A 24,822-nucleotide genomic window follows, 5' to 3' on the forward strand; every position below is an offset into this window, starting at 1 on the left:
ATCAAGAAAGATGGATGATAAATAAATCAATAAATAAATAATCTAAGCACAGTGTCCATTTGATCGGTCTTGTACTTAGAAACTTTTTCTCCTGTTTTTCTAAGACCCCTTGTCAGCACAATGCATGGATTACAGCCTCTAGTGTCATCTGTGACAAGCATTTTGCAGAACAAAAAACATGTTACAAAGAAAAAGAAACGCATTATAATAAACTGGCCACATCAGAACCCAGGTCTCAGCTGATCAGTTAGTTATCTCCCTCTCTGATATTTTGCTGGCTCCTATAAAGGATGCAAAAACATCCTTAGCAGAAGATTAAGAAAGCAATCCTAAGCAGTTCTACTCACAGTCCTATGCAGGTCAATTCCATGGAGCTTACTCTCAGGAAAGGGCTCTTAGGATTGCACTTTAAAAGTCAGATTTGGAAACCAGCTGCATCTATTTATGTTATGTTACATTATTTATAGTCCACCTTTCTTGCTGAGACTCAAGATGGATTGCATAGTATCAGTCAATACAATCAATGACTGGGACATTCAATAAACCATGCAGTAGGGTATGGGATTGCAGAAATGTGAAAAAACAAGCATTGATCTATTGATTGTTGAAAATATCCCCAAGAAGCTTGCAAATAGCCCATCAACAAATTGACTACATAACTGCAACTGACAAATAAATAAAAGCTTAACTGGTAGGTATTCAAACGCTCCTGATGCTCACAGTGCAATTTTACACAGAATAACTTCAGTCTAAGCATATTGATTTCAATGGATTTACAGAGAAATCCTAAATAGTTATTTCAGTCTAAGCTCATTGATTTCAATGGGCTTGTGTGGGTGTTATATGTCATCAAATTGCCTCCAACCTATGGCGACCCTATGAATGAAAGATGTCCAAAACATCCTATCATTAACAGACTTGCTCAGATCCTGCAAACCGGAGCATGTGGCTTCTTTTATTAAGTCAAGCCATCTCATTTTAGGTCTTCCTCTTTTCCTACTGCCTTCCACTTTTTCTAGCATTATTGACTTTTCCAGAGAATTTTGTCTTCTCATGATGTGACCAAAGTACAATAGCCCCAGTTTTGTCATTTTAGCTTCTAGGGAGAATTCAGACTTGATTGGATCAAGAAGCCACTTTTTAAAATCTTTTTGACAATCCACAGTATTGACAAAACTCTCCTCCAGCACTACATTTCAAATGAATCAATTTTTTTCCTGTCAGATTTCTTCAACATCCAACTTTCACATCCATACATAGTAATGGGGAATACCATAGTTTGGATTATTTTCAGCTTGATCCCCAGGGAGACATCTTTATCTTTAAAGATCTTATCTAGCTCCCTCACTTGCTCTTTCAAGTATCAATCTTCTTCTGATTTCTTCATTGTAGTCTCCCTTTTGCTTAATGATTGAGCCAAGGAACAGAAAATCCTGAACAATTTCAATTTCCTTATTGTCGACTTTAAAATTATGTAGTTCCTCAGTAGTCATAACTTTTGTCTTCTTGAGGTTCAGCTGTAATCCTGATGTGGCACTTTCTCCTTTAACCTTCATCAGTAGTTGTTTCAAGTCTTCACTGTTTTCTGCCAGTAATGTAGTGTCATCTGTGTATCTCAAATTGTTAATGTTCTTTCCACCAGTTTTCACTCCACCATCTTCTGGATCTAATCCATCTTTCCTTATATGCTCTGCATAGAGGTTGAACAGGTAGGGAGATAATATGCATCCTTGTCTGACACCTTTGCCAATTGGAAACCAAACCTTACAGTAGCCTCTTGTCCAGAGTGTAGGTTGTACACCATATCAATCAGATGTTGTGACACCTCCATTTATTTTAACACTCCATAATTTTTCAGGATCCACACAGTCAAAAGACTGAGCATATCCAGTCCATGGGCCATTGTTTGGTTTTTCCATATTTGTTGACAGATTCATGTTAAGATTTTGATGGACTCAATTTCTGTAGCTTGAAATAGCTCTGTTGGTATCCCATCTACTCCAGGTGCTTTGTTTCTCCCAGTTGCTTTGAGTGCAGCTTTTACTTCATTCTCTAAGATTTCTGGTTTTTCATCAAAAGATTCTTTGTTGAAGGTTGTTGTTTTCTTTTGTTGTTGTCTTCTATTTCTTTGAACAGGTTATTATAATAGATTTATTTGTCTCGGCGTGCAAGTTGCTGAAAAGCTGCGTTTCTGTCACCTTTTGCTTCTTGTCTATCTTCAGCAATTTTAAGTGTTTCCCTAGTCATCCATTTAGGCTTCCCCTTTCTTTTGGCTACAGAAATAGCCTTTTCATACTCTTTGATAATATCTTGGGTTTCAGCCCATAGTTATTCTGGCTCACAATCAATTAAACTTAGTATTGTGAATCTGTTCTTTACATGGTCTTTAAATTCTTCAGAAATATTATTTAGATTGTATTTTGGCACTATGGTTCTTTTAGTGTTTCTCTTCAGCTTTATTCTAATTTTTGATATTAGCAACTCATGATCTGTATCACAATTAGAGATGGGCACGAAACGAGCATTTCATGTTTTGTCTTATTCCATGAATCATGAACTTTCATGAAATTGTCCTGTTTTGTGAAACGATTCGTTAGTTTCGTGACTCATCAGAACCCAGGGTACTTCAATGGTCCCCTTCATACCCAGAGATGCCAAACTTGCAGGGAGACTTCAGCAGGCTTTCCTCCACCTACTCTCACCCAACAAGCCAGCAAGAACAAATGCTCTAAATAAGAATATAAGCAAAGAAAATTAAAGAAAAAAAGGTAGGCAATCAAGCTAGGTCCCAGAGTGAGGCAATGCCCTGAGACTGGGGTTGGGTGGGGTGGAGGAAAGAAGGCACCCTCACCCAGTGACCTTCCCAGCAAGGCCAAGAGCTGAAAATAAGAAAGAGGCTTTTCAGTCTCTTTTAAAGCAGTAGCAAATCCAGCCAAAACTCCCAGTTCCACTCTCTCACTCCAAATCCCAGCAACAGGTCCTCCCTCTCCCACTGTCTACTGGAACTGAAAAGTGCGACACAGAGAGCTGTGTCTTACATAAGAAATGCTCACTTAGAGCAGAACAGGAGGTCTCTGGTTGGCAGACAGACCTGCCTAACAGGTTTGGAGGGGTGAGATTGGTGTTCCCATGGCTACAGAAGGCCCATCTCCTCAGTCGCCTAGGGGATTAACCCCCCCCCCCCCGCTCCTTGCTGTATAAGGCAGAATGGAAGCTCTCCAGTTGGCAGGGAGAGCTGCCTATCAAAGTTATGTGGGCTAAGAATGGGGTTTCCAATGTCAACAAAATGTCTGCAGACGTTCCGGGCCTATGTGGCCTAGGGAATCAATGGATTGCCACCAGCCTGTCCGGAATCACATGAATCATTCACTAATAGAACAAATCGGCCCCAAAGTCATGAATTTCGTGAAAACTGCGGCCCCACAAAAATGTATTTCACAAAACATGAATTGGCTCAATTCATCACAAAATTTGATTCGTATTTCAATTCGTGCCCATGTCTAATCACAAACAGCTCCTGATCTTGTTTTAGCAAAGAAAATAGAACTTCTCCATCTTCTGCTTACAATTATGTAATCTATTTGGTTCCTGTATTGGTCACCTGGTGATTTCCATGTTAGTTGCCTGAAGCATGTGTTGTTGGCTTTACAAAATTCTATGAGTCACTGTCCTGCTTCATTTTGTGATCCTAGTCCAAATTTTCCAGCTGTGTTTGATTCTGCTTTGTCTCCTACTTTTGCATTCCAGTCACCTATGATTATCAGCATATCTTGTTTACGTGTATGATCAATTTTTTCTTGGACGCTTGTGTAAACATTTTCAATTTCTTCCTCCTCAGCATCTGTAGTTGGAGCATAAACATGAATTATGGTTCTGTTAACAGGCCTTCCCTGAAGTCTGATTGATATTACTTGGTCAGACTTTGCATTGTAGCTCTTGACTGCTCATGCTATGCCTAGCCTCACTATTCGAGCAATACCATTTCATTGGGCTTAGACTGGTGTAATTCTTTATAGGATTTCACAGACTAGTATCTTTGCACAGGATCCTAAAGAGCCAGAGAACATCAGGTTTGGGATACTTTCTGGGCTTGGGGAAAAAGAGAGTGCTACTTTTAAGTACTAATAAAATAAGAATATTCAAGAGTTTCCATTATTAAGTGAGTCACAGAATTCCTTGGATAAGCATTATAATTTCACAGTGTTATAGATGTGAAATAATTCTTGTTCACTGAATACTGTTATATTCTTCATTAAACATTATGGCATTTCAGCTTGTCCATAATGTACAACTTCAGCAACCAGTTATAGTAAGTACCTGGACAGAATATAAACATATTCTATTAAAAAACGTTTTACTTTGCTTTGAGTGAAATTTTTTTATGTCTTAAGATCATTACAAAACTCAGAACTCAGCAAACATAAAAATGACCATATGGGCAGTTTAAGGACAATTTGAAGTATAAAATTGTCAATAATATAAATTCAATCCATGGACATTTATAGAAACGTAAGGACTGGCAGCTCTCTGTTTCTTATGGTTATGCAATGTTTTTTTGTTTTTGTTTTATTTTTTAATTACTAGTACTACAAAAAGGAAAAAGTGGGAACAGGGAGAAGGGGAAGAAACAACACATAACAACACAAACACTACATCTACAAGTAGTGCATTCCCTTCATACTGCAATTATTTAGCATTAGAACTTTGTAAAATGCTGTTAGATTGGTAGATCTTATAAAATACAAACTACAATCAGGATTAGGTCTTCTTCCCCCCTCTGGGACTCGGTCGCAATTCTCTCTGAACAGCTACAGTCACTGTGCTCGTTCCCTCCTCCCCTCCCCCTTCAGGCTTGAAATCCTCTTCTTCTTGCTGGAACTCTTGATGTTTACACACAAAGTCCCTTAGCTGGTCTTCCGATGTTATCTTGTGAGCTTGATCTTTATAGCTAAACCAGATACCTTCCGGAAATAACCATTTGTATTTTATTTCACGTTTCCTCAGAAGAGCTGTAAACCTTTTATATTTAAATCTTCTTTTCCGAGCTAAAAATGGAACGTCCTTCAATATCTTAACCTTATTGCCCAGAAAGTCCAAGTCCGCATTGTATGAATTATAATAATAATAATATGTTTATTGCTTTTCCGGCCGAAGCCATAAGCCATACAAACACCAACAAAATATGAACTGTACACTTGAACATACCCAATTCACACAGACATAACTCATCATTATCACTTTAAACTATCTAAACTCATGAAGATTTTGTTTCTTTATCACCGTGGTGTATGAATTATATAGGATGGTGTCCCGAATCTTCTTAGATGAAAAGTCAATAATAATCTCGCAAGGCAGCTGACGCTTCGTTGCATATTTTGAAGAAGCCCGACGGACTTCCAAAATGGTGCTTTTTAAGTCTTCTTTAGTTGCTTTCGCGGGTATCGCCAAAAGTTACGATGCCAGATCCTTTAAATTCTCATTTTCCTCCTCCTTCACATTCTGGAGACGCAATATTGTCTGAGCACGATCCACTTGCAACCCGATCAGTTGGTTCTCCAACAACTTTAGTTCTTTGTTGCCCTCATGAGTGCTGCATCGACTTCGGGGGGTTCTTCCCGTCACGCTCTGGACCCTGACACCCTCACTGGGAGTCTTGGGGGCTAACCTTCGCAGGTCAGCCACCTGGTCAGGCTGCTCGGATGCTTCCTTCCGGACCTGCGGAGAGGAGCGTCCAACATGGCCGAGGAAACGAAACCGAATCCCATGGTTATGCAATGTTGAAGTGAACATAATTATTTAGAATTATAGCAACGTCTTTTATGTGCCAGTATTTAGATGGCATCAGACAAAATCAATTAAATTGTTACCACAACATTGTTGTTATCTGCTCCATAAATATCTTATTTTCATGCATATTTTTATTGTAATAGAAAAACACATCAAAGAAATTAAAAAGTGATAAACACAAATATTTAAGAGCAATCAATCTAATATTCTTTCTTAAATATTGGAGCAGATTCAAATTCAGAATTATAATTATCATTATGAATTATAATGTAAACATTATAAACAACATTATCTTATTTAATTATTTTCATACTAATGAATGCTAGGAACAGATGCAATCCAGAAGATGCTTAGAATAAGCACTAAAAAAAATCTGCTAACATAAAAGTTCAGTACCACAATTTGCATGTTTAAATGAGATCAATTAGGTTAATGACAGATGAAAATAAGAAATCCCTGTTTTAAATGCAAAATAATTCAAAATCATGTAGGATCATTTGCTGCCAAACTTTTATTTTCAAAGAGAATAGTGGGATCAAAGGGTTAATGTACAATCATACACTTTACCTTCTGGAGGGTTCTGGTCTAATATTGTTGGCTTATAATGAAATATTAACCAACTAGCAATAAGACCCGTTATTTGGAAAAATATAACGGGCCCTAACAGTGGTTCCCCTCTGCACCTCCCCCTGTGGTATCAGTTGAGGGAGGGCGATCAGGGAAGAGATCGGGGGCTCCCTCCTCCTCTGGTCCCTCAGCCACTGCTCCTAAGGCCCAGTGGAGGCAGTGGGAAGCCCCACCCCCTCAGCCACTGTGGGATTTTGGGAGGACCACCACTGTGCTGAGCCTTCCCACAGTGGCAGTGGGCTCCTCCGCAGCAGCGGAGCTCCTCAGGCCACAGCAGTGAATTTTCTTGGGTGCTGCCACAGTGGGCTTCTTGGGCGCCACTGCAACGGGCTCCTCAGAAGCCCCGAGGAAGTGGGAAGGCTCATCATCATGGGGCTGGGTCTTCCCATTGCTGGACTGGGTCTTCCTAGGCCAAGGAGGTGGCGGGGAGGCAAACAGTTATGCCCTGACTTGCTTCTTATCCACATACTCACTTCTCTTCACGTACTGCACCTGCGCGGGGATAAGAAGTGAGTAATCGGCAACACTTTTTGTCTTTTTATCTCTTAGGATATTATTTTTTTTCTAACATCCTTTGTATAAAAGTATTATAAAATGGTTCTCAGATTACAAATGATGGCAGTGTGTCTGTATCACATATAGGCTGGCATCTAAGGGGGAATGGGACGCGGGAGTGGCAGGGAAGTGGATTACACCTCTCTAGGAACTGCCAGAAATGCTATGATAAAACCATAGAGTTTCTGGTGATTCCTTTTGCAGATTGACGCCACTTCCCAGAAGACATGTCACGTCATCACCTGGAAGTGACTTATTTTACATTTTTTTACATATCTGCCACAGGAGCTGTGGCAGGAAACAGAGCTGGAATTCCCTACCCCCAGTGGGAAACTAGCAAGCTAAGTCATGTATAAACAATATATATAATACTGCCAAATAAAGCAGTAAGATATTTCATAAGCAAATATGTACTGAATGTAATGAAATGAGAAGGACAGATTCATGAGAGATTCACATGACCACTGTAGGAATTATTTTCAGTCTGTGATGACACTTCCATCATTACACATTGAAAATATTCATGCTGAAATTGTCATTTACAAGTGCCACCATGGGTTTAATGTATTTCAGTTTTTTTAAAACAGTTTGCACTTATATTAGCATTATTGTTTACATTCCAGTCTCTTCAAAGGAGCTTTTAAACATGGTGTCTGTAATAACTGATCTTATTGGGGACTGAGCCAAACATTCAGCAAGACATCTTTTTGAACTTCACCACTACCAACTGCTGGTAGAGTACCATTTTACTAAATGTCCTCCAAAAAATTTTCAGCTTCTTATATATGGAAACTATACACTGGGAAGAAATTATCTGATCCTGTTCTTTTCCTGATATGCTGTTTTTCCCATGTGCAAAGTGCTTAGATGCAAGAACATTCAAAACTGCATTTCCTCAACTGGTCTCAGCTTTTAAGGTGAATGCTTTCTTACTTATTAATATCTAGTATATTTGTTAAAGGGTAGATATTTCTGTAATAGATTTTATCTCTTCCTCACCCTTTTCTGGTTTATAGTCCCTTATAGCCTATTGGGGCATAGTCATTATGCCAGCCTATCTGGGAGCATATCTGGACTCAGCACCCCCACCCCACTCCAAGGGCTCCCTGTCATCCAAGGACTTGCTGCACCTGTGCTCCACTCACACAAAACAGCAAATTAAGTAGGGTGCAAGTAAGGGATATGCCAACAGTTGAAGCCAACTGCTCATTGAAGCTTCCGGGGCAGAGGGAGTATGCAGCCCAGGTGTGGAGTGACCAAGTGGCCCACACAGGAGGAAGTGGGGGCAAGCAAAGGCCAAGTGGATGGCTGAAGCCGAGGGAGCCCCAGGAGAGGGACAACAAGACAGCAGATGGTGACTGGGTGCAGAGATCCCAACCCCCAGACATATCCCCCAAAGTGGCTGTCATTCCTCTCACACCCAAAGCCAATTAAGGGAGATCTGCTTTTAAGGTCATGCAGTAAACTTACATCTGTTCCTATCAGAAAATTATTACAGGAAAAATCTAGAAGACAGATACCATAAAAATATGGAATGATAGTAAAATAGATTTGTATTTGGATAATAAATGTATTTAGTATAAAAAGCTCTTATTCAGGAGGCATGTAGTACCAAGTGATGAAAAGTGTTTCTTGCTCTTATTTCTAAATTCTTTCAGAGTTGTCTGTGTTTAAGCGACATAAAAAAGCAATATAATAAATCTTTAATGTTCAAGAGTCATTCAATCATAAAGTAATCTACATATAACATTTTTGCTTTATAATGCATATAAAATGGTGAAAACCAAATTAGATCCATGTTGGATTAAACCGTACTAATTTGTTCTGTAACAACATTAAAAAAACCTGCTGATAGACTATACTAAAATTAAATATATATATAAATGGAATGGAACATGAGTTCAACAAGCCAAAGCTAGAGAAGGTGCAATCTAGGATATGAAATGCTACTAAAAATAATCTTTAAAATCTCATGCACAAATAATCACTGCGATAGTATGTGCTTGAGTCTGTCTCACTTTTTCTGTAAGCCCACCTGCAGATTCTGCAAATGCAGAAAGGTTCTCTTGCCCCAGAAGACATTTATATTTGTTGAGTGTTCCATAGCACATCATGTTCTGTCATTTAGGCTTGCTACTATAATTAGGCATTATGTCTTAATAAAGGAAGTTTAAATATGATAGACATAATATCTGAATAGCCAAAGCACAGAAATTGTGGCTTGATGTGGATTTGCTATCCATACTTTGTCAATACATTTACACCAGTGCACCAATTACAAGGATACTGCACCATTGTAATGGGGTCAGATGGAAATCAAAGGGAGGCAAATGGCTTTTGCTGGTGGTTCCCTAAGACATTCTCCCAATCTTTCTGACCAACCAGACTTCTCTCTTTGTGCCACATACTGTCCATCTCCATGCTCCAAACATGAAGAGTGTATTATTACATCTCTTGTTTGCAACCAACTATCCTTTCCGGCAATATGCTTCTGCTTTCAGAAAGTCGTCATACAATATCATACACTAGACTGGAGTGGAGCCTGCTAATTTTGCTGACATTGTCAGGACCAGTGTGGAGCTGTGTAGCAATCCAGTCAGCAACCAGATGCATAGTTTTTCAAGTTGCCTATATGTTAAAGGACAAGAAAACAAAATCATAGTCAATCAGACTGGAGAACTTGGTCAAGTACTTGGTTGCCAATTGTGCTTTGGAAGTCCTGCAATTCCAATTCTGAAATAAGGCCATTTTTAACTTTTGCTCATAGGAGGCTTGGTAAAGCAAGTTATAACTAAATCTGATGGCACAAGATCGATATTCTAAAGAACATGCTTTAACTAGGAATGAAAATAAAAATCAATTGGATGTAGGGAAAAAACAATAAACTTCTGTGATAAATTAGGGCTCTTCCTGAAGAACAAGAGAGATGTCACACCTAGCATACAGTGAAGGTTGGTATCTCGCACAGAGATCCCATTCCACCGGTGGAGGCGGAGGATACCTCATTTTCACTTTCCACCTCCCGCCACCAGTCATCTGGCCGGTGGAGAAGAAGGGCATGGGAATGGGCCTCCTGGACGCGCGCCTGAGGGCAGCGTGATGACATCACTCCCGGGAGTGAGGTCATTGTGCCGTCCCAAGAGCGCACACGTGCTTTGCAGTGGGCATATGTGGGCCCCAAACATGCCGGATTGGGCCCGTTTGAGACCCAGATTGGCCCACTGTGAAGTGCGCATGTGCTCCAGCACATGGAAGTGATATCACCCAAAGTGACATCGTTGCATGTGCACAGGGCTGTGCGCACATGCTGTGGCCACAAGAAAGATAAGCGCCAGGTCCCCAGCCTCCTGCCGGGATGGCAAGGGGATCTGGCAATCCTAATCTCACAGCTATATTGATGAAATAGGCCAGGCAATAATATGTCACCAACTGTACAAATGGCAGCTCTTGCCTCAAAATTTATATATTAGACCTTGTATAGAAACCCAGTAGCTTAAATGCTGCAGCTGAAGCTCTGCTGCCACCAGGCTCTGGTTCTGAAAAAAAGACAGGAAAAAAATGCCAGTTAATCTTTAGTCCTCCCTTCTGGACTGCTCTATTAAACAGCAATTCTTATTCCTTTATAAAAATGCCCTCCTGAACACTTCTGTTGGCACAATCTGTAGAATGATAGGAAGAGGATGGCAATGGTGGCACTCAATCATTGCTGGTGTTCAATGCCTGCCTTCCCTGACTGCCTTCCCCTTTCCCTCCTAGCAGTAAGGATTAACTGGAACTGGTGGGGGCAGAGTAAAGGGAGGACAGTGACTAAAGCCCAAACACTTATGGCTGTCTGTATTTTTCTTCTCCTGCTGCCTTTGTCTTTTCCCTTCTTGCAGTCTCCACTCTGCCAAAGCATCTTGGGGGCTGCTCGGCAACTTCCAACATGATAGCTTAGTTCTTGTGATATACCCTCTCTCTCTCTCTCTCTCTCTCTCTCTCTCTCAAGCTTCTGGCTGTTAAATCCCTGCAACCAGTTTTTCCAATTTTTAGATTTTTCCAAGTCTAAAATTTAGATTCATCGTTGCTTTTGTTCACTTCCTTAGTTTAGCTTGGTTTTGCTTATTCAACATTAATTCCATACCTTCAGTCTGAAAAGGCCTATCATATCTAACCCTTTTAAGAGTTAAAGCAGGATATATTTTAAAAAATCCTGTAGAATCAAGCTTTGACACTCAGGGGCTCAGAAGGAGAAACAGCAGGTGCATATTTAAGCATTCTCAGAACTTTCAATCAAGCATTTAAAGAGCTGAACACAAAGGGATTAAGGATATTAGCTTTCTTGAATGTACCTAATCGAATTCCACAATTCATATTATTTCTTAGAACTAAATAAAGCTTTTTCTAATGAGCATTCATGCCATGTAATAATAAAACTTTTCTTGAGAGAGGGGAGAGACAAAAAAAATGTAGCAAAACAAGAATATTTTTGAACTGTATTCCTCTCAGTATAAATGTTATGCCTACAAGATGTGCTTGGTCTACATCATTATTGATTTGAATATATATTTTTAAATTGAGTTGGCCACTGTGCGATAATCAAATATTATTGCTGCCCCACATTTCCCCAAAATAAATGTGTTTCAGCTAGTTAAGGCTGTCAGCTCTGGGGTTTTTCCTGGGGCATTAAAGGAAGCCATGGTGAAGCCTCTCCTGAAAAAAACAACTTTGGATCCCACCTACCCGTCCAGTTACCACTCAGTCTCGAATCTCCCATTTCTGGGTAAGGTGATTGAATGAGCAGTGATGGGGCAGCTGCAAGCTTTCTTGGAAGTTGCATCGGTCCTGGACCCATTCCAGTCTGGCTTCTGCCCAGGCCATGGGACTGAGACAGTGTTGGTTGCCCTCACAGATGATCTCCGTAGACATCTGGATTGAGGTGGGTTGGTGCTGCTGGTGTTACTGGATCTTTCAGCAGCATTCAACATGGTTGACTATGAATTATTGACCCACCACATTGCTAATGTGGGGATACGAGGGACTGCCTTAAAGTGGCTTGTCTCTTTTCTCCACGGTCGGCGACAGAGGGTGGCACTAGGGGAGAGGGTGTCTGCACGCCAACCATTAGTATGTGGCGTCTCCCAGGGGGCAATTCTATCCCCATTGTTGTTCAATCAGTATATGCGCCCCCTCACCCAGCTGGCACGGAGTTTCGGACTGGGTTGTCACCAGTACGCTGATGACACCCAGTTGTGTCTGTTGTTGAATGGCCAGCCTGGCTTGGCTCCAGAAGCCCTGATTAAAGCTTTGGACGCTGTGTCTGGTTGGGTGAAGCAGAGCAGACTGAAGTTAAATCCCATGAAGACGGAGGTCCTGTACTTATGTCATGGGACGTTGGAGGGGGGGATTCAGCTTCTGGCCTTCGATGGGGCACCACTTGTACCCGTTTTGCCGGTCAGAAGTCTTGGCGTGATGCTGGACTCCTCTTTATCAATGGAGGCCCAAGTCGTGACTGTTGCCCGGTCTGCTTTTTTCCATCTTCGGCAGGCCAGGCAGCTTGCTCCCTATCTCTCAATGACCTGGAAACAGTGATCCATGCAATGGTCATCTCCAGATTGGATTACTGTAACTCGCTTGACACAGGGCTTCCCTTGAGTCTGACCCAGAAATTACAGCAGGTCCAGAACGCTGCTACACATGTCCTGATGGGTATTCCTTTCAGGACACATGTAACTCCAGTTCTGCAGGAGCTACATTGGCTTCCCGTGGAGTTCTGGATTAGGTTCAGGGTTTCTGTATTCACCTATAAAGCCCTAAACAGACTGGGACCAGCATACCTGAGAGACCGTCTTCCCATATACTCCCCGGAGGGTGCTGAGATCAGCCGGTAAGCACCTACTGGTGGTCTCTGGCCCCAGGGAGTCTCGATTGGCCTCAAACAATGGTGGAACTCTCTGTCTGAGGACACCCAGGCCTGCCAAGATCTTGTCTCCTTCAGGCGAGCCTGTAAGACAGAGATGTTCCACCAGGTGTATGGTTGAGGCCATCAGGGTTTCCACCAAATGAGCCTCTCTCCCGGTCTCCTCTATGTCTGTAGGGGGTATTGACCATCTACCCCCTATATATGAGCGACCATGCATGGTTAAGCTGCACCTCCACCTCCGTCAAATGTTATATGGTTTTTATATGGTAAGCAGGTGTTTTATTAGAAAGCTGTGTTAATTGATTATGATTTTATCTTGTATATTTTATCTTTTGTGACCTGCCCTGGGCCCGCTTGTGGGGAGGGCAGGATATAAATATAATAAATCAGCATCATCATCATTCAGTGCCATCCTATGTAGGTTTCTCAATCTCTTGGTCAGGTCAGGGGATCCCCTACCCCCCAGGTTCCATTGCTCACCCTCGAACCTAGTGGCATCTAGGGGGGATCTGGAAGTGACAGAAGGTAGCTGTCAGAATTGCCAGAAACTCCTATTGTTTCTGGCAATTCCTAGAGCTACCCACTGTCACTTCCAGCACCCTATGTTCCCGCTCCCAATCCTTCCTCCAAGTTCCAGGTATTACCTGGCAACCCTAATCCTAAACAGAATTATATCCTTCTGGGGGTTGGGGGTTGGGGACATTTAAAGGGTCCTCCTGCTTTAAATGGGCCCTTTAAACTTCAGCTGTCAGGTGGGGAATCCCCCCTGCCTGCCAGCTGAAGTTTAAAGGGACCTGCTGCTTGGAAGAGTCAGGGAAAGGGCCCTTTAAACTTTTCACAGCCAAATGTATTTTCTTTAAGCTGGACTATTAGATATAAAGACCTTCTAGATGATAAAGGAATATTAAAAACAAAAGAGGAAATACAGAGACAAGGCGTTAATTTAGATTGGTGGTCAAGGGCCCAGATTGAGTCCAAATACAATAAATATAAAAAATTGGGAGGCTTTCATGTAGAACAAAATGCTTTTGAAAAACTGCTATGTGATTCTGATGAGAAACTGATAAAAAATTATGTATTTTTAATGCAGATGAAGAAAAAAAATGAGGGGGTAGAAGAATATAAGACTAAATGAACACAAAATTTAGGTTATAGCATTGATTCGATGCAATGGAATAAGATATGGAAAGTGAATGTTAAAATAACGAAGTCAGTTGCATTTAAAGAGAATTTGTATAAGATATTTTATAGATGGTACAACTCCAGATAGACTTGCCAAAATGTATAAAAATATGTCAAATAATTGCTGGAAATGTGGGAAACATACAGGAACATTTTATCATATGTGGTGGACTTGCAAAGAGGTACATACATTTTGGACAATGGTGCATAAATTATTACAAATAATCTTAGAGGTTACAAACCTTTAAACCTGAGATATTTTTGTTAAACTGTACACCAGAAGACCTGGATAAAGACCAGAAATATTTCATAATACATAGAGTAACAGCGGCAAGAATTATACTAGCATTTTATTGGAAATGACCAATAATACCTCAGCAGGAAGAATTAATAGCGAAGATAATGGAAAATGCGGAAATGGACAAATTAACCTCATTAATGAAAGGACAAATGGAAGAAGAATTTGCTGCCCCATGGATCCCTTTTTACAACTGGATGAAAAACAAATATAAAGACCTGAATGTAGTAACCATATGAAGGCAGTATTGTAACTTGCTACTAGTAATCACAGTTGAATGATCGGTAGTGTGAAATGTGTGGATAAGTAGAATGCTGATTCAAGCAGACTTTATGACTTTTCTATTATGTCTCCTTTTCCTACCCCCCTTTCCCCTATCCCCATTATTATGAGAAAATCAATAAAATATCTAATTAAAAAAAATAAACTTGGCTTCCGTAACCCAGATGCTTCAAGGAAGCTTTGATTTGGGATTTCTGAATCAGGGCCAGCATGCTTTACAGGTCGGGTCTGATTCAGGTATTTTACTCGGATCAGAAACCCGAAGTGCATACCCCTACCAGCCAACTTCCATTTTGGTTATATCTATTACCAGGGCTTTTTTTCCTGTCAGAATGCTCTGGAACAGCATTCCAGCAGTTCTTAAAAGTGCCCCCCCCATGTTACTGGCGATGTTGGGCTGAAACAGGCTCGAAATGGCCAGGATCAGGCCCTAAAAGGCCTGGAACGGGCCACTGCCAGGCAAGCAGCCCAATCCCGTCTGCTTTGGGCCCAAATTAGGCCCAAGGGCCCAAAATGGCTGAAACGGGCCTAAAACAACCAGGATTGGGCTCAAGTCAGCCTGGGGCAGGGAGGCGAGTGGACTTGAATAGTGAGCACGCTCCCAGGGAGTGGCCACACCCTGCATGACGACATCACTTCCCGGAAGTGATGTCATCGCACAGTCCCAGGAGCATGCATGTGCTTTGCGGGAGGTGGAAGGTGAAAAAAGCCCTATCTGTAACAGAAACAAAGCCTAGGGGACCACAGAAGTCATTAGAATCCAAATCCTAACAGTGCACCCCTGAACGCAGCAGGGGTAGTACTGCAACCATTTTTCCAACTAGTCCTAGTCCAGAGACTGGCCTTGGGCCTTACTGGATTGTACCAGAGAGTCAGCTGCACTGAACCTCCACAGAAAGTTGCAAAGGTAGTTATGCCAAACCAGCCTGGGCACTGGTTTAGGTTGCAACTAGGAACCAAAGAAACACCACATTTATGAAGAATTTTATTAAAATGTGCATTAAAAGGTTATGTTTTGAAATGTGTGCAGTGGGATAGGTAAAATAATAAAGAGATAACTAAAACTTAACACTATACATAACAGAGTCTGATGTCATTTTAAGCCATGAAGGTAACTTGTAGGTGTAACACAGCATTCTTGATCAGCATCAAAATCCAAGGCGTTAAATCAAAATTATAATCCTGAAGGGCCTCAAGGAGAACCCCAAAGCAGAGACAGAGCAAAGGCTGAAGGCTACATAGGCAAACATGGTTTCCTAATTTTTGTCCAATTGCATAGCAACCTGGGGAGATCTTAACAAATAAGTGCCTGCATTGCTTTGAGTACATACCACAGCTAAGCTTAATTAGGTGAGACACTTTGGTTTTGCCTCCCCCTAACCTTGGAGACTTCAGTAACAGTGCCTGAGCTGGAAAACTGTGGAGTCACCCACACTCTTGCAATGCTTGCTCATAATTCTTACAAACTCTGGTCAAACAGGCCTAACTCTTCTGTCCAAATGAGTCAATTTCTTTACAATATTCCCCTCCTTCCCCGGGGGTGGAGCCTTCGACAATACATCGACAATACTTCCCCTCCTTCCTTGGTACTGAAACCAGCTTCTGTTTTTTCTGTCTTCCTTTCAAGTTAGTAAACTTTTCCGGGCATTACCCTAACAAAGACAAGGAAGCCATCAAAGGAGTTAAATAGCACTTTGCCCAGTATGTAGCTATTAGATCAATAACGAAGGCTTCTTGGTGTGGCTTTAGCCACATAAGAACCTGTTGTATTAGAATTTTTTTTCTAAATCACTGCCTTGTTCTGTTCCCCAATTCTTTTGCTATGAGACATCTGTTGTGTTTGTAGGCTCCAAATCCTTTTGTCTTCCACTGTTGAGGCCATGAGGCGGGGGCCGTGGGCACTGCGGGGCCAGAGGGGGTGCTGGAGGGGGCCCCGGGGGTGGAGGCGCACATCCTGCGCCACCGCCGGCCAGCCCTGTGCCGCCGCCGCCCGCCCCCAGGTGGGTGCAGCAGATACGGGCCAGGAACGACAGGCAGCCGGGGCAGTGCACAGCGCGCGGGCAGCCTCCTCGCTCCGCCCCAGCCACCCACCGGTGGCACTGCGTGATGATATCATCACGTGATGACGTCATCACATGATGACATCATCACGCAGTCCGGGGCCCGAGGCTGGCCTCCAGCGCCAGCAACCCTGGCGCCAAGGCTGGGTCCCTTCTATCCCCAGATCTCGCCATACCCAGGTACCTGTCAGGGTTGAAGTGTTTGTATGTAACCAAAGAGACTCCATATTAATTCATTCAGTATTCTAAGTGCTTTGTTCACAGGTGCCAAGATGTTCCCAGCAGCTATCTCACGGAAGAGGATTGTTTTGGCTATCGCTTCTCCAGCCTTGGGAAACTTTCGCTTTCTCAGCTTCAAAGGGATTGTTTTGAGAACTATGGGGGGAGGTTGGGCCTGCTGGGTTCTGATACTTTGTAACTCATGCTTTGCCTGTCATTCGTAACAATACACGTGTACCAGCCTGGATATTGTATCTGGGCCCGTGGACTATAATGAATTCTTTCTTCAGTAAACTTTTGAAAACAACGGGCTTTTGTCTGATTGTAGAAGGTAGTCTGGATTAAGGACATTATCTAGCTACAGTTCTGACAGTACCATCCCTAGATCTTCAGGAATTTCTCAACCTAGCCCTAGAAATATGTGAAATATATGCCTAAGTCATTGTAGAAAGTGACAACATAGTTAAAACATAAAAATACACATTTATTTATGTGAAAGACTCAGTGTCTTTGAATTCTGATGACTTAAGAACTGCCTGATACTTTTTATTTTATAAGTATTTTTGAATGTGGTAACCTTTTGTGCTATTATTTAATTATGAAACTGTGTTGAGAATATAATATGTAAGCAACAGTATTACATTAGGGACCTTTATGGCATATATTACCTGAGGTGGGGGAAGGGGAGATCCTTGGCAGGTTTAAACCAGATAAAGCTGCTTGAATCAGATTTTCGAATGGAATCTGACAGAAAAGTGAAGGGGTGGTTGCAGTGCATCCAGATTTTCCTTGTATGATCCAATAGTCATATCAGTCTAAAAAACATTCTCTTTAAACATAGTCAGGGGAGACCATAGACATTTATGCTACAGACCTCTCTTAATAATGCTGGGTCATGTGAATTTGAACAGGAACTGATGGGCTAATTAGACACTGTTTTTTTGTAGTTTAACTGGTAATCAGGTCAGAGCAAGGTTATTGCAAGAAATGGACTTTGCTGTAATGAATAGTGATTATTCACAGCGCTAATGAAAGCTGTGCTACCCAAATGAAAGTGTTAACAAGCCATGAAAGAATAGAACTACTCCTAATTAAAAATGAATATCCAATGCAAAATACCAATAGAAGAAGAATTGTGGACACCAGATTTGTACAATAAAAAAATGTGCAACAGACGTGGATGAAAATGAGTGCTAGGTTGAGTGGTTGTATTGCAGGAGTATAGGCAATGCCTTAACTTTCCAAGTTTTGAAAAGACATGTGTTGTAGAATAATTAAGGTTTAATGGTCTAACTTGTGCCTTAGAACTAAATCAGCTGTAGGAAATCCATAGTTATTTTAAGAACTACTGGGCTCAATCTGATTAACATGATATGCTCATAACAGCTAAGATTGATGATAACCTTTTTTTTCAATTCCAAAAAAAAAAGAAGTGTGTTGGAAAAATGCTAAGAATATATCTAGATATATGAGACTAGATGAGAAAGTTTAGTTTATTCTCTTGAGTAAACTAGCCTGACAAATGAGAAATGTGAAGATTTACAGAGAGATTTTGTATTTTATGTACTTCATGCATGTGTGACACTTGATTATCCCTATATACTAACGGTAAGCAATGGCACTTCCAAAACTAACAAATAGAAAATCAGTAAATATAATAAAAATATAGCAAAATCTATACAGACATCTTAACTACAGATATTAAATATCAATCCAATATGTAAAACTAGCATTGATGTAATTCATAATCTTGCTGTTTGATTTGTTAATAGTTTGTTGCACTGAATCCTTGTGGGCACCTTTCTCTTCCTCCAATGACATCAGTTTATCTCCCTTCATTCCTAGAATTAACAATGGTTCAGTGCAATATTTGAAGTGGCATAACTATACTTACTGTCAATGAAAATATTGGTATCTATAGTTACGTTTATTTAAATATCACAACAAACCATAGTTAATGCCAACTAGAGAAGGGAAGGAGGACTGCCTGAGTTTGATGAAGGAGGATGAAGGAGTCATTACAAGCCCTTCATTAAGGGGTGTGACAGTTTCTCATGGACACCTAGTAATAAATTGGAATTTTCATTGCATAATTCTTATCATGATTCACTGGTTTAATCCAAGATAAAGTCCACCTGTACCTCAAGTTGAATAGATCTTGGGAGTATAGGGGGCTCTGGGGGTGAGAGGCTCAATCTTGACTTGTTGTCCAGCACAGTCCTCACTTCATTGTAGACCAAAATACCAACCTAGTCTTTTTTTCCCCTTCAAATTCAAAAACAACTATGAGAAATTGTGGATACAAATAGAGAGAGACTTGATAAAATGGAATAAATTGAATTTATCATGGTTGGGAAGAATAGCAGCAGTAAAGATGAATGTTTTACCGCGTGTGATGTTCTTGTTGCAAACAATTCCAATTATTCGAGATTCAAAACAATTTGACAAATGGCAAAGGAAAATCTCAGACTTTGTGTGGGCAGGCAAGAAACCACGTGTGAAAATGAAAGTTTTACAGGATGCGAAGGAAAGAGGTGGCTTGCAACTGCCCAATATAAGACTATATTATGAAGCAATATGTCCGGTATGGCTAAAAGATTGGATAACGTTAAAAAAACGTAAATTGCTGGCCTTGGAGGGACATAAAAAAAATATTTGGATGGCATGCATACATGTGGTATGATAAAGTAAAAGCGGATTTGATGTTCTTGCACCATTACATTCGGAGAAGCCTCTTCACAGTCTGGAAAAAATACAAGGTTTATATGGAAGATGGAATTCCTTCATGGGTGGTTCCGTATGAAGTAATAGATCCGAGAACTGTCGATAATGAGCAGCAATGTCTAACCTACAAGGAGATAACACAAGTACAACATTCAATGCTAAGAATAAAAACAGAAGAAGAGTTGTCTCCTTGTTATGGATGGTTTCAATAGAGACAGATCAGAGATCTTTATAACTCGGACTGCTTAAAAGGAGGTATAAGAATGGAAAATTCTGAACTAGAAGAAGTGATGCTACAAGAAGGCAAGAAAGAAATATCTAAGATTTATAAATTACTTCTGAAATGGCATACGGAGGATGAAACAGTTAAAATCCAGATGGTGAAGTGGGCAATAAACTTTCACAAAGAAATAACAATGGAGGCGTGGGAACACCTGTGGAAAAATACAATGAAGATTTTAACTTGTACAAATATTAAAGAGAATGTATATAAAATGATTTACAGATGGTACTTAACACCAAAGAAAATAGCACTAGGGAATACCAATATGTCAGACAAATGCTGGAAATGCAAAAAGCATGAAGGATCACTGTATCATATGTGGTGGACTTGTGAGGTAGCCAAGCAATACTGGGGAGAAATAATTGAAGTAATCAATGAGATTTTACAAATCCAAATAAATAAGAACCCAGAATTGTTGCTACTAAATTTGGGAATGGAAGTTGTTCCAATGCAGTATAGAACATTGTTATTCTATATGACTGCAGCAGCAAGACTTTTATATGCGCAGAAGTGGAAAGTACAAGAAATACCAACCATAGAAGACTGGATTTATAAATTGCTGTACATGGCAGAAATGGACAAAATGACAAGGAAACTTAAAGATCTTGACCTAGGACAATATATTGCTGATTGGGGGAAACTGAAACAATACTTAGAGAAAAAATGGGATGTGAAAGGAGAACGGTGGCAGTTTGAGAATTTAAGAAGTGTGATGTTGTAAATAGAAGAGAGAAGTGACTTTACCATCAAGGGGGAAATTTAATTATTACAATCTAAGCTAGTATTATGTTTAAGAAAATCTGATTTAGAACATACAGTTTAACAAAGGAAGAGTAAAATGGATATATTAGAGGATGTATACTATATATTATATACAACGTACTATGGTGTATGGTGTTAGTACATCATACATTATACTATATTGGGCTGTCTTGTTATGTTATATTATAATGTATGCTATGCTATATTGTATGGTATAGTATACAAAAAAGAATATTATATTGATAGTATATTTGATAGAGTATATGTATAAAAGAACTAGAATATGCTTAGAGTAAGAGATATTATGATATATGTGTTGTAGAAAAATACAAGTGAAATAGAGCTAAGTAATAAGAGGGGGTAAGGGTTGAAAAGCTGTTGGAAGTCAATAGGGAGGGGGGAGGAAAAGGGTGGGGATTAGAATAAATGAGATATAAGGGGAATGTATGTATTAAATTGGAAATTTAAACTCACCAATAAAAATTTAAAAAAACAAAAACAAAATACCAACCTAGTCAACTTAGGGAAAACAGGGAATGAGCAAAGTCAGTGAAACCAGCATTTGAACCAGTTAAACCAGGATTTGAATGACTGATTGCAAACTGACTGCAAACTCTAATTTCACAAATTAATCATAGTTCAAATGACTGTGGTAAAATAAATGGCCATAGTGCAGTTCAGAAGTAATAGTGATAAGACAATTAGCTAATCCCTATCATTATATTTGTAAACGCTTCTATAGCAATTGCTATTTGTTAAGCTTTTTAACACTTCTTTTTTTGTACGTTTATTTCAGACTAACTAATCCAAGAATCTAATCCACTGCTCATAATCATTTATTCCATTAATGTTAATATTTTCTCACCATTGTAACGGAAACAAAATATTAAGTCATGATTAATCATATTTTAAATTATTTCTGATACAGTAAATTAGTTTGGTGTTTTTCTCCTTACCTACCTTCCCTTATTAGATATAAATAAAAATTCATAACTGAAATACGCAATTGTTAAATAACACACAATGACTTTAGAAAAAAATTAAGCTTTTATATCCATTTCTACGTTGTTTAGAAAAGACTCTGTTTATTTTTATTTTACTCCTTCTTCAATTGTCAATCACCTTAAAATACATCTAAAGCTGTGCATTTCTATTGAAGCCTAGGTAGCATGATGATGTTTCTAAATGGTTGGATCGAGCTGAGCTTTATGAATGGCCATACATTGTTTTCCTACAAAGGGAATGGATGGGGAAGATCTCAGGTGGAAAGGGAGTAGTGGGGAGAAGATTAATTTCTCACTGTTTGAGTTTCAGTCAAAAAACATCAAACTTTACCAAAAATCTATTGAACATTGAACATCTGTATCTATTGAACATTGAACAATTCTGTATTGAATTGTTGAGTACTGAACTCCTTGTTTGATATTTTGAATACTAACTTGATTATTTTGCATATATTTTACACAATATGAATTTGATAGTGAAATCATATCTTGGGGGAGGCACAGGGATGGCACTGTACATAAGAGACAATGTTGTGTGTCTCTCTCTCTGTCAGTATCCTGAAAAATGAGCTGATGCCCTGGGCTGAAGACAGGAGAATCTCAGCACAATTCTAGAGGCTGGCAGAACGAGCCCACCTAGAAACAAACTCGCTGGGCAGGGGCTCTCCACATGAGAGTTATACCCACCATATGGTTCCTTTGGATAGAAGCTGGGCCATTCAGCATCAGTGCCAGTTGCTGTCATTACCACACGATTTTCCTCAAGTGCTTGCACACTCCTGTATTAGCAAATAGCAGCTATTCATTTGTATATGAAAAAGGAGAGCACAGTGATAATTTGGGTAGGAGAGAAATCTGACAGAGATATGCATGAACCAGATTTGCTCCTTTTCACTTTTTGTCTCAGATTGCTGCATAGAACTCAGTAGGAAACCTTAGCCTTGTCCTTTTATCTGTGTTCTTTCTGTATTCAGTTTCTTGGTGTGATGTTATACCAAAGTATGATGCACAGCATGATGAAAGTTGCTTTTGTATTCAAAGTTAATTCTATGAAAACATAAAAAATATCTTAAATTTATCTGAGATTGACTCGTATCCAGTGAGCCATGAAAGGTACAAAGTTCTGCTACTCCCCTCCTGCTGCAACTTCACATAGTCCCCCTGAAATTGTATTCTTCAGGGTCAGGAATTCTCACAGACAACATGGGAAATAACACTGGAGCCAGCAGTGGAAGGGGTGAATTGACACCAATTGACCTTTCCCTGCCAAGCCAATAGAACAGCTCACCCTGTCAATTTTACCTGATAATTGTATAGCTTTGTTTTTCTTTCTTAAATACTAAATATCAGTCCATGGTGGGAAGTATTTTTAAAAGGCATTTACCCTATAATTCCTGTAGGAAATGATTTTTTAAGGTAGTCTATTATGATTTCAGATTATGGCAAAAATATACATATTCAAATGTACTCTTAATGCATTCATTTTTATAATAGCGGTCATACTCTTTTACGAAGACACAATATTCATTTTCAGCAAATTCTTTTTTTTTAATTTTGCTTTCCAATTCAAATTTGTGTAGCATAGCACTCCAGTTCTCATAGTTATTTATGGACATCTTTATTTCTTACTTCTACTGCCATGAGCACTCAGAACTAGGGGTGTGCATCCCGAAAAGATTTGGGTTTCCTGCTTCGGGTTTACCCGAAGCGGGGGAAAAATGTGGAAATACCATAATTCCAAAGCTGCAAGCCACTTCGGAATTATGGTATTTACTCGCTTCAGTATGCTCCGTAAATATTTGGAGCATACTGAAGTAAGGGGGAGTAACTCCCCCACTCCACCTCCCACCCCCTGGGGCAACTCCTCCACCCCCACCCCCCACGGCAATGTCTCCACCCCCCCACCCACTTACCTGGCCGGAGGGAGAGGGGAGGGTGATCAGCTGGGCAGCGGCAGCATGTACGAGGCTGCGACAGCCTGGAGCCAGCTCCTTTGCCACTGCACCGCCGCCTCTGAGCCTGCAAAGCATTGAGGAAGGCCGGACGCACCTCCTCTGGCCCTTCTTGCCCCTCAAATGGCTGGCACGGCGACCCTTTGAGGGGCAGGAAGGGCTTTCTCCACCTCCTCTGCCGCTCGGCGGCCCTGGGGGCAGTGGGGAAGGCTGGAGCCACCTCCTCAGGCCCGTCCTGCCCCTCGAATGGCCGGCACAGCAGGCAGCGGGGATGGCCGGAGCCACCGCTGCCGCTGATGCTGCCAAGGTAAGTGGGGGTGGGTGGGGCTGGGGGGCTGGGGCTGGGGTGATGTTTAAAGGGCCCTGCCACTTGCAAGCAGTGGTGGGGCCCTTTAAATGCACCTTTAAGTAAAATCTGAATTGCTTTACTCATTTGCATACTACAAACTCTTGTTATCAAGTTTTAATTTAATGCAGCAAATGTTTTTTTTTTTCCAGATATACCATCAGTTAAAATAATACCTTCCACATCATGGCCAGTAGAAGGACAATCTATAACTTTGATTTGTGAATCCAAAGGAAAGCCACTGTAAGTGATTTAACAAGCAATATGTTTTTTGCTATTTTCTTTATTCTCTTTTGATTGCAGTATCTCATTGCAAATTTCTGCTGGTTTTTTTTCCCTCTTGTCCTGGGGTGTAAAGTGATCTTTGTTACAGAAAAGCCCTTGAAGCATGTCTTCATTAAGTGCCTATGGAAGACTGGTCTTTTACTTTGTCATTTATTTTAGTTTTGGGAAAGCATTCCTGCTGTGTATTTTTAAAAAGTAAGCTATTTCAACGTGAAAGGATGGCAGGCTTATTTGCTGTTCCATATCATCAGTCTGATGATGGGTACATATTCTTAAAGCTTCTTATTTGATGAAAAACTTCTAAAATCAACACCTTTTTTAATACCAAAATGTTTAACTCTCTGCCTGGTTTGGTTGTCATTTACATGGTAATTGGAAATTTAATGATATATGCAAATTACCTTTTCAAGTATCTGACTTTTAAAAATAGCTTAAAGGTAATGAAGATGTATATTTTTAAGACTGACCAGAAATTTATTTACTTATTCCTGTACAAACCTTAAGGTGACCCTGCACTTTTAAAGATTACATTGGATCTGTCATTTGAGAAGAGA

At 40.3% G+C, this 24,822-nt stretch overlaps 1 protein-coding gene across 3 annotated transcripts in view; it reads left to right on the forward strand.

Moving 5' to 3' along the window:
• Window positions 1-24,822, forward strand: part of CADM2 (cell adhesion molecule 2) — an 864,141-nt gene that overhangs the window by 662,523 nt on the left and 176,796 nt on the right. For all 3 annotated transcript variants that reach the window (XM_054973275.1, XM_054973277.1, XM_054973276.1), the window contains one exon: window positions 24,136-24,226. In XM_054973275.1, coding sequence (XP_054829250.1) covers window positions 24,136-24,226 — 91 coding nt within the window. The remainder of the gene's footprint in view (window positions 1-24,135; window positions 24,227-24,822) is intronic.

This window comes from Eublepharis macularius, chromosome 3, assembly GCF_028583425.1.
Source record: "Eublepharis macularius isolate TG4126 chromosome 3, MPM_Emac_v1.0, whole genome shotgun sequence".
Lineage (NCBI taxonomy): Eukaryota > Metazoa > Chordata > Lepidosauria > Squamata > Eublepharidae > Eublepharis > Eublepharis macularius.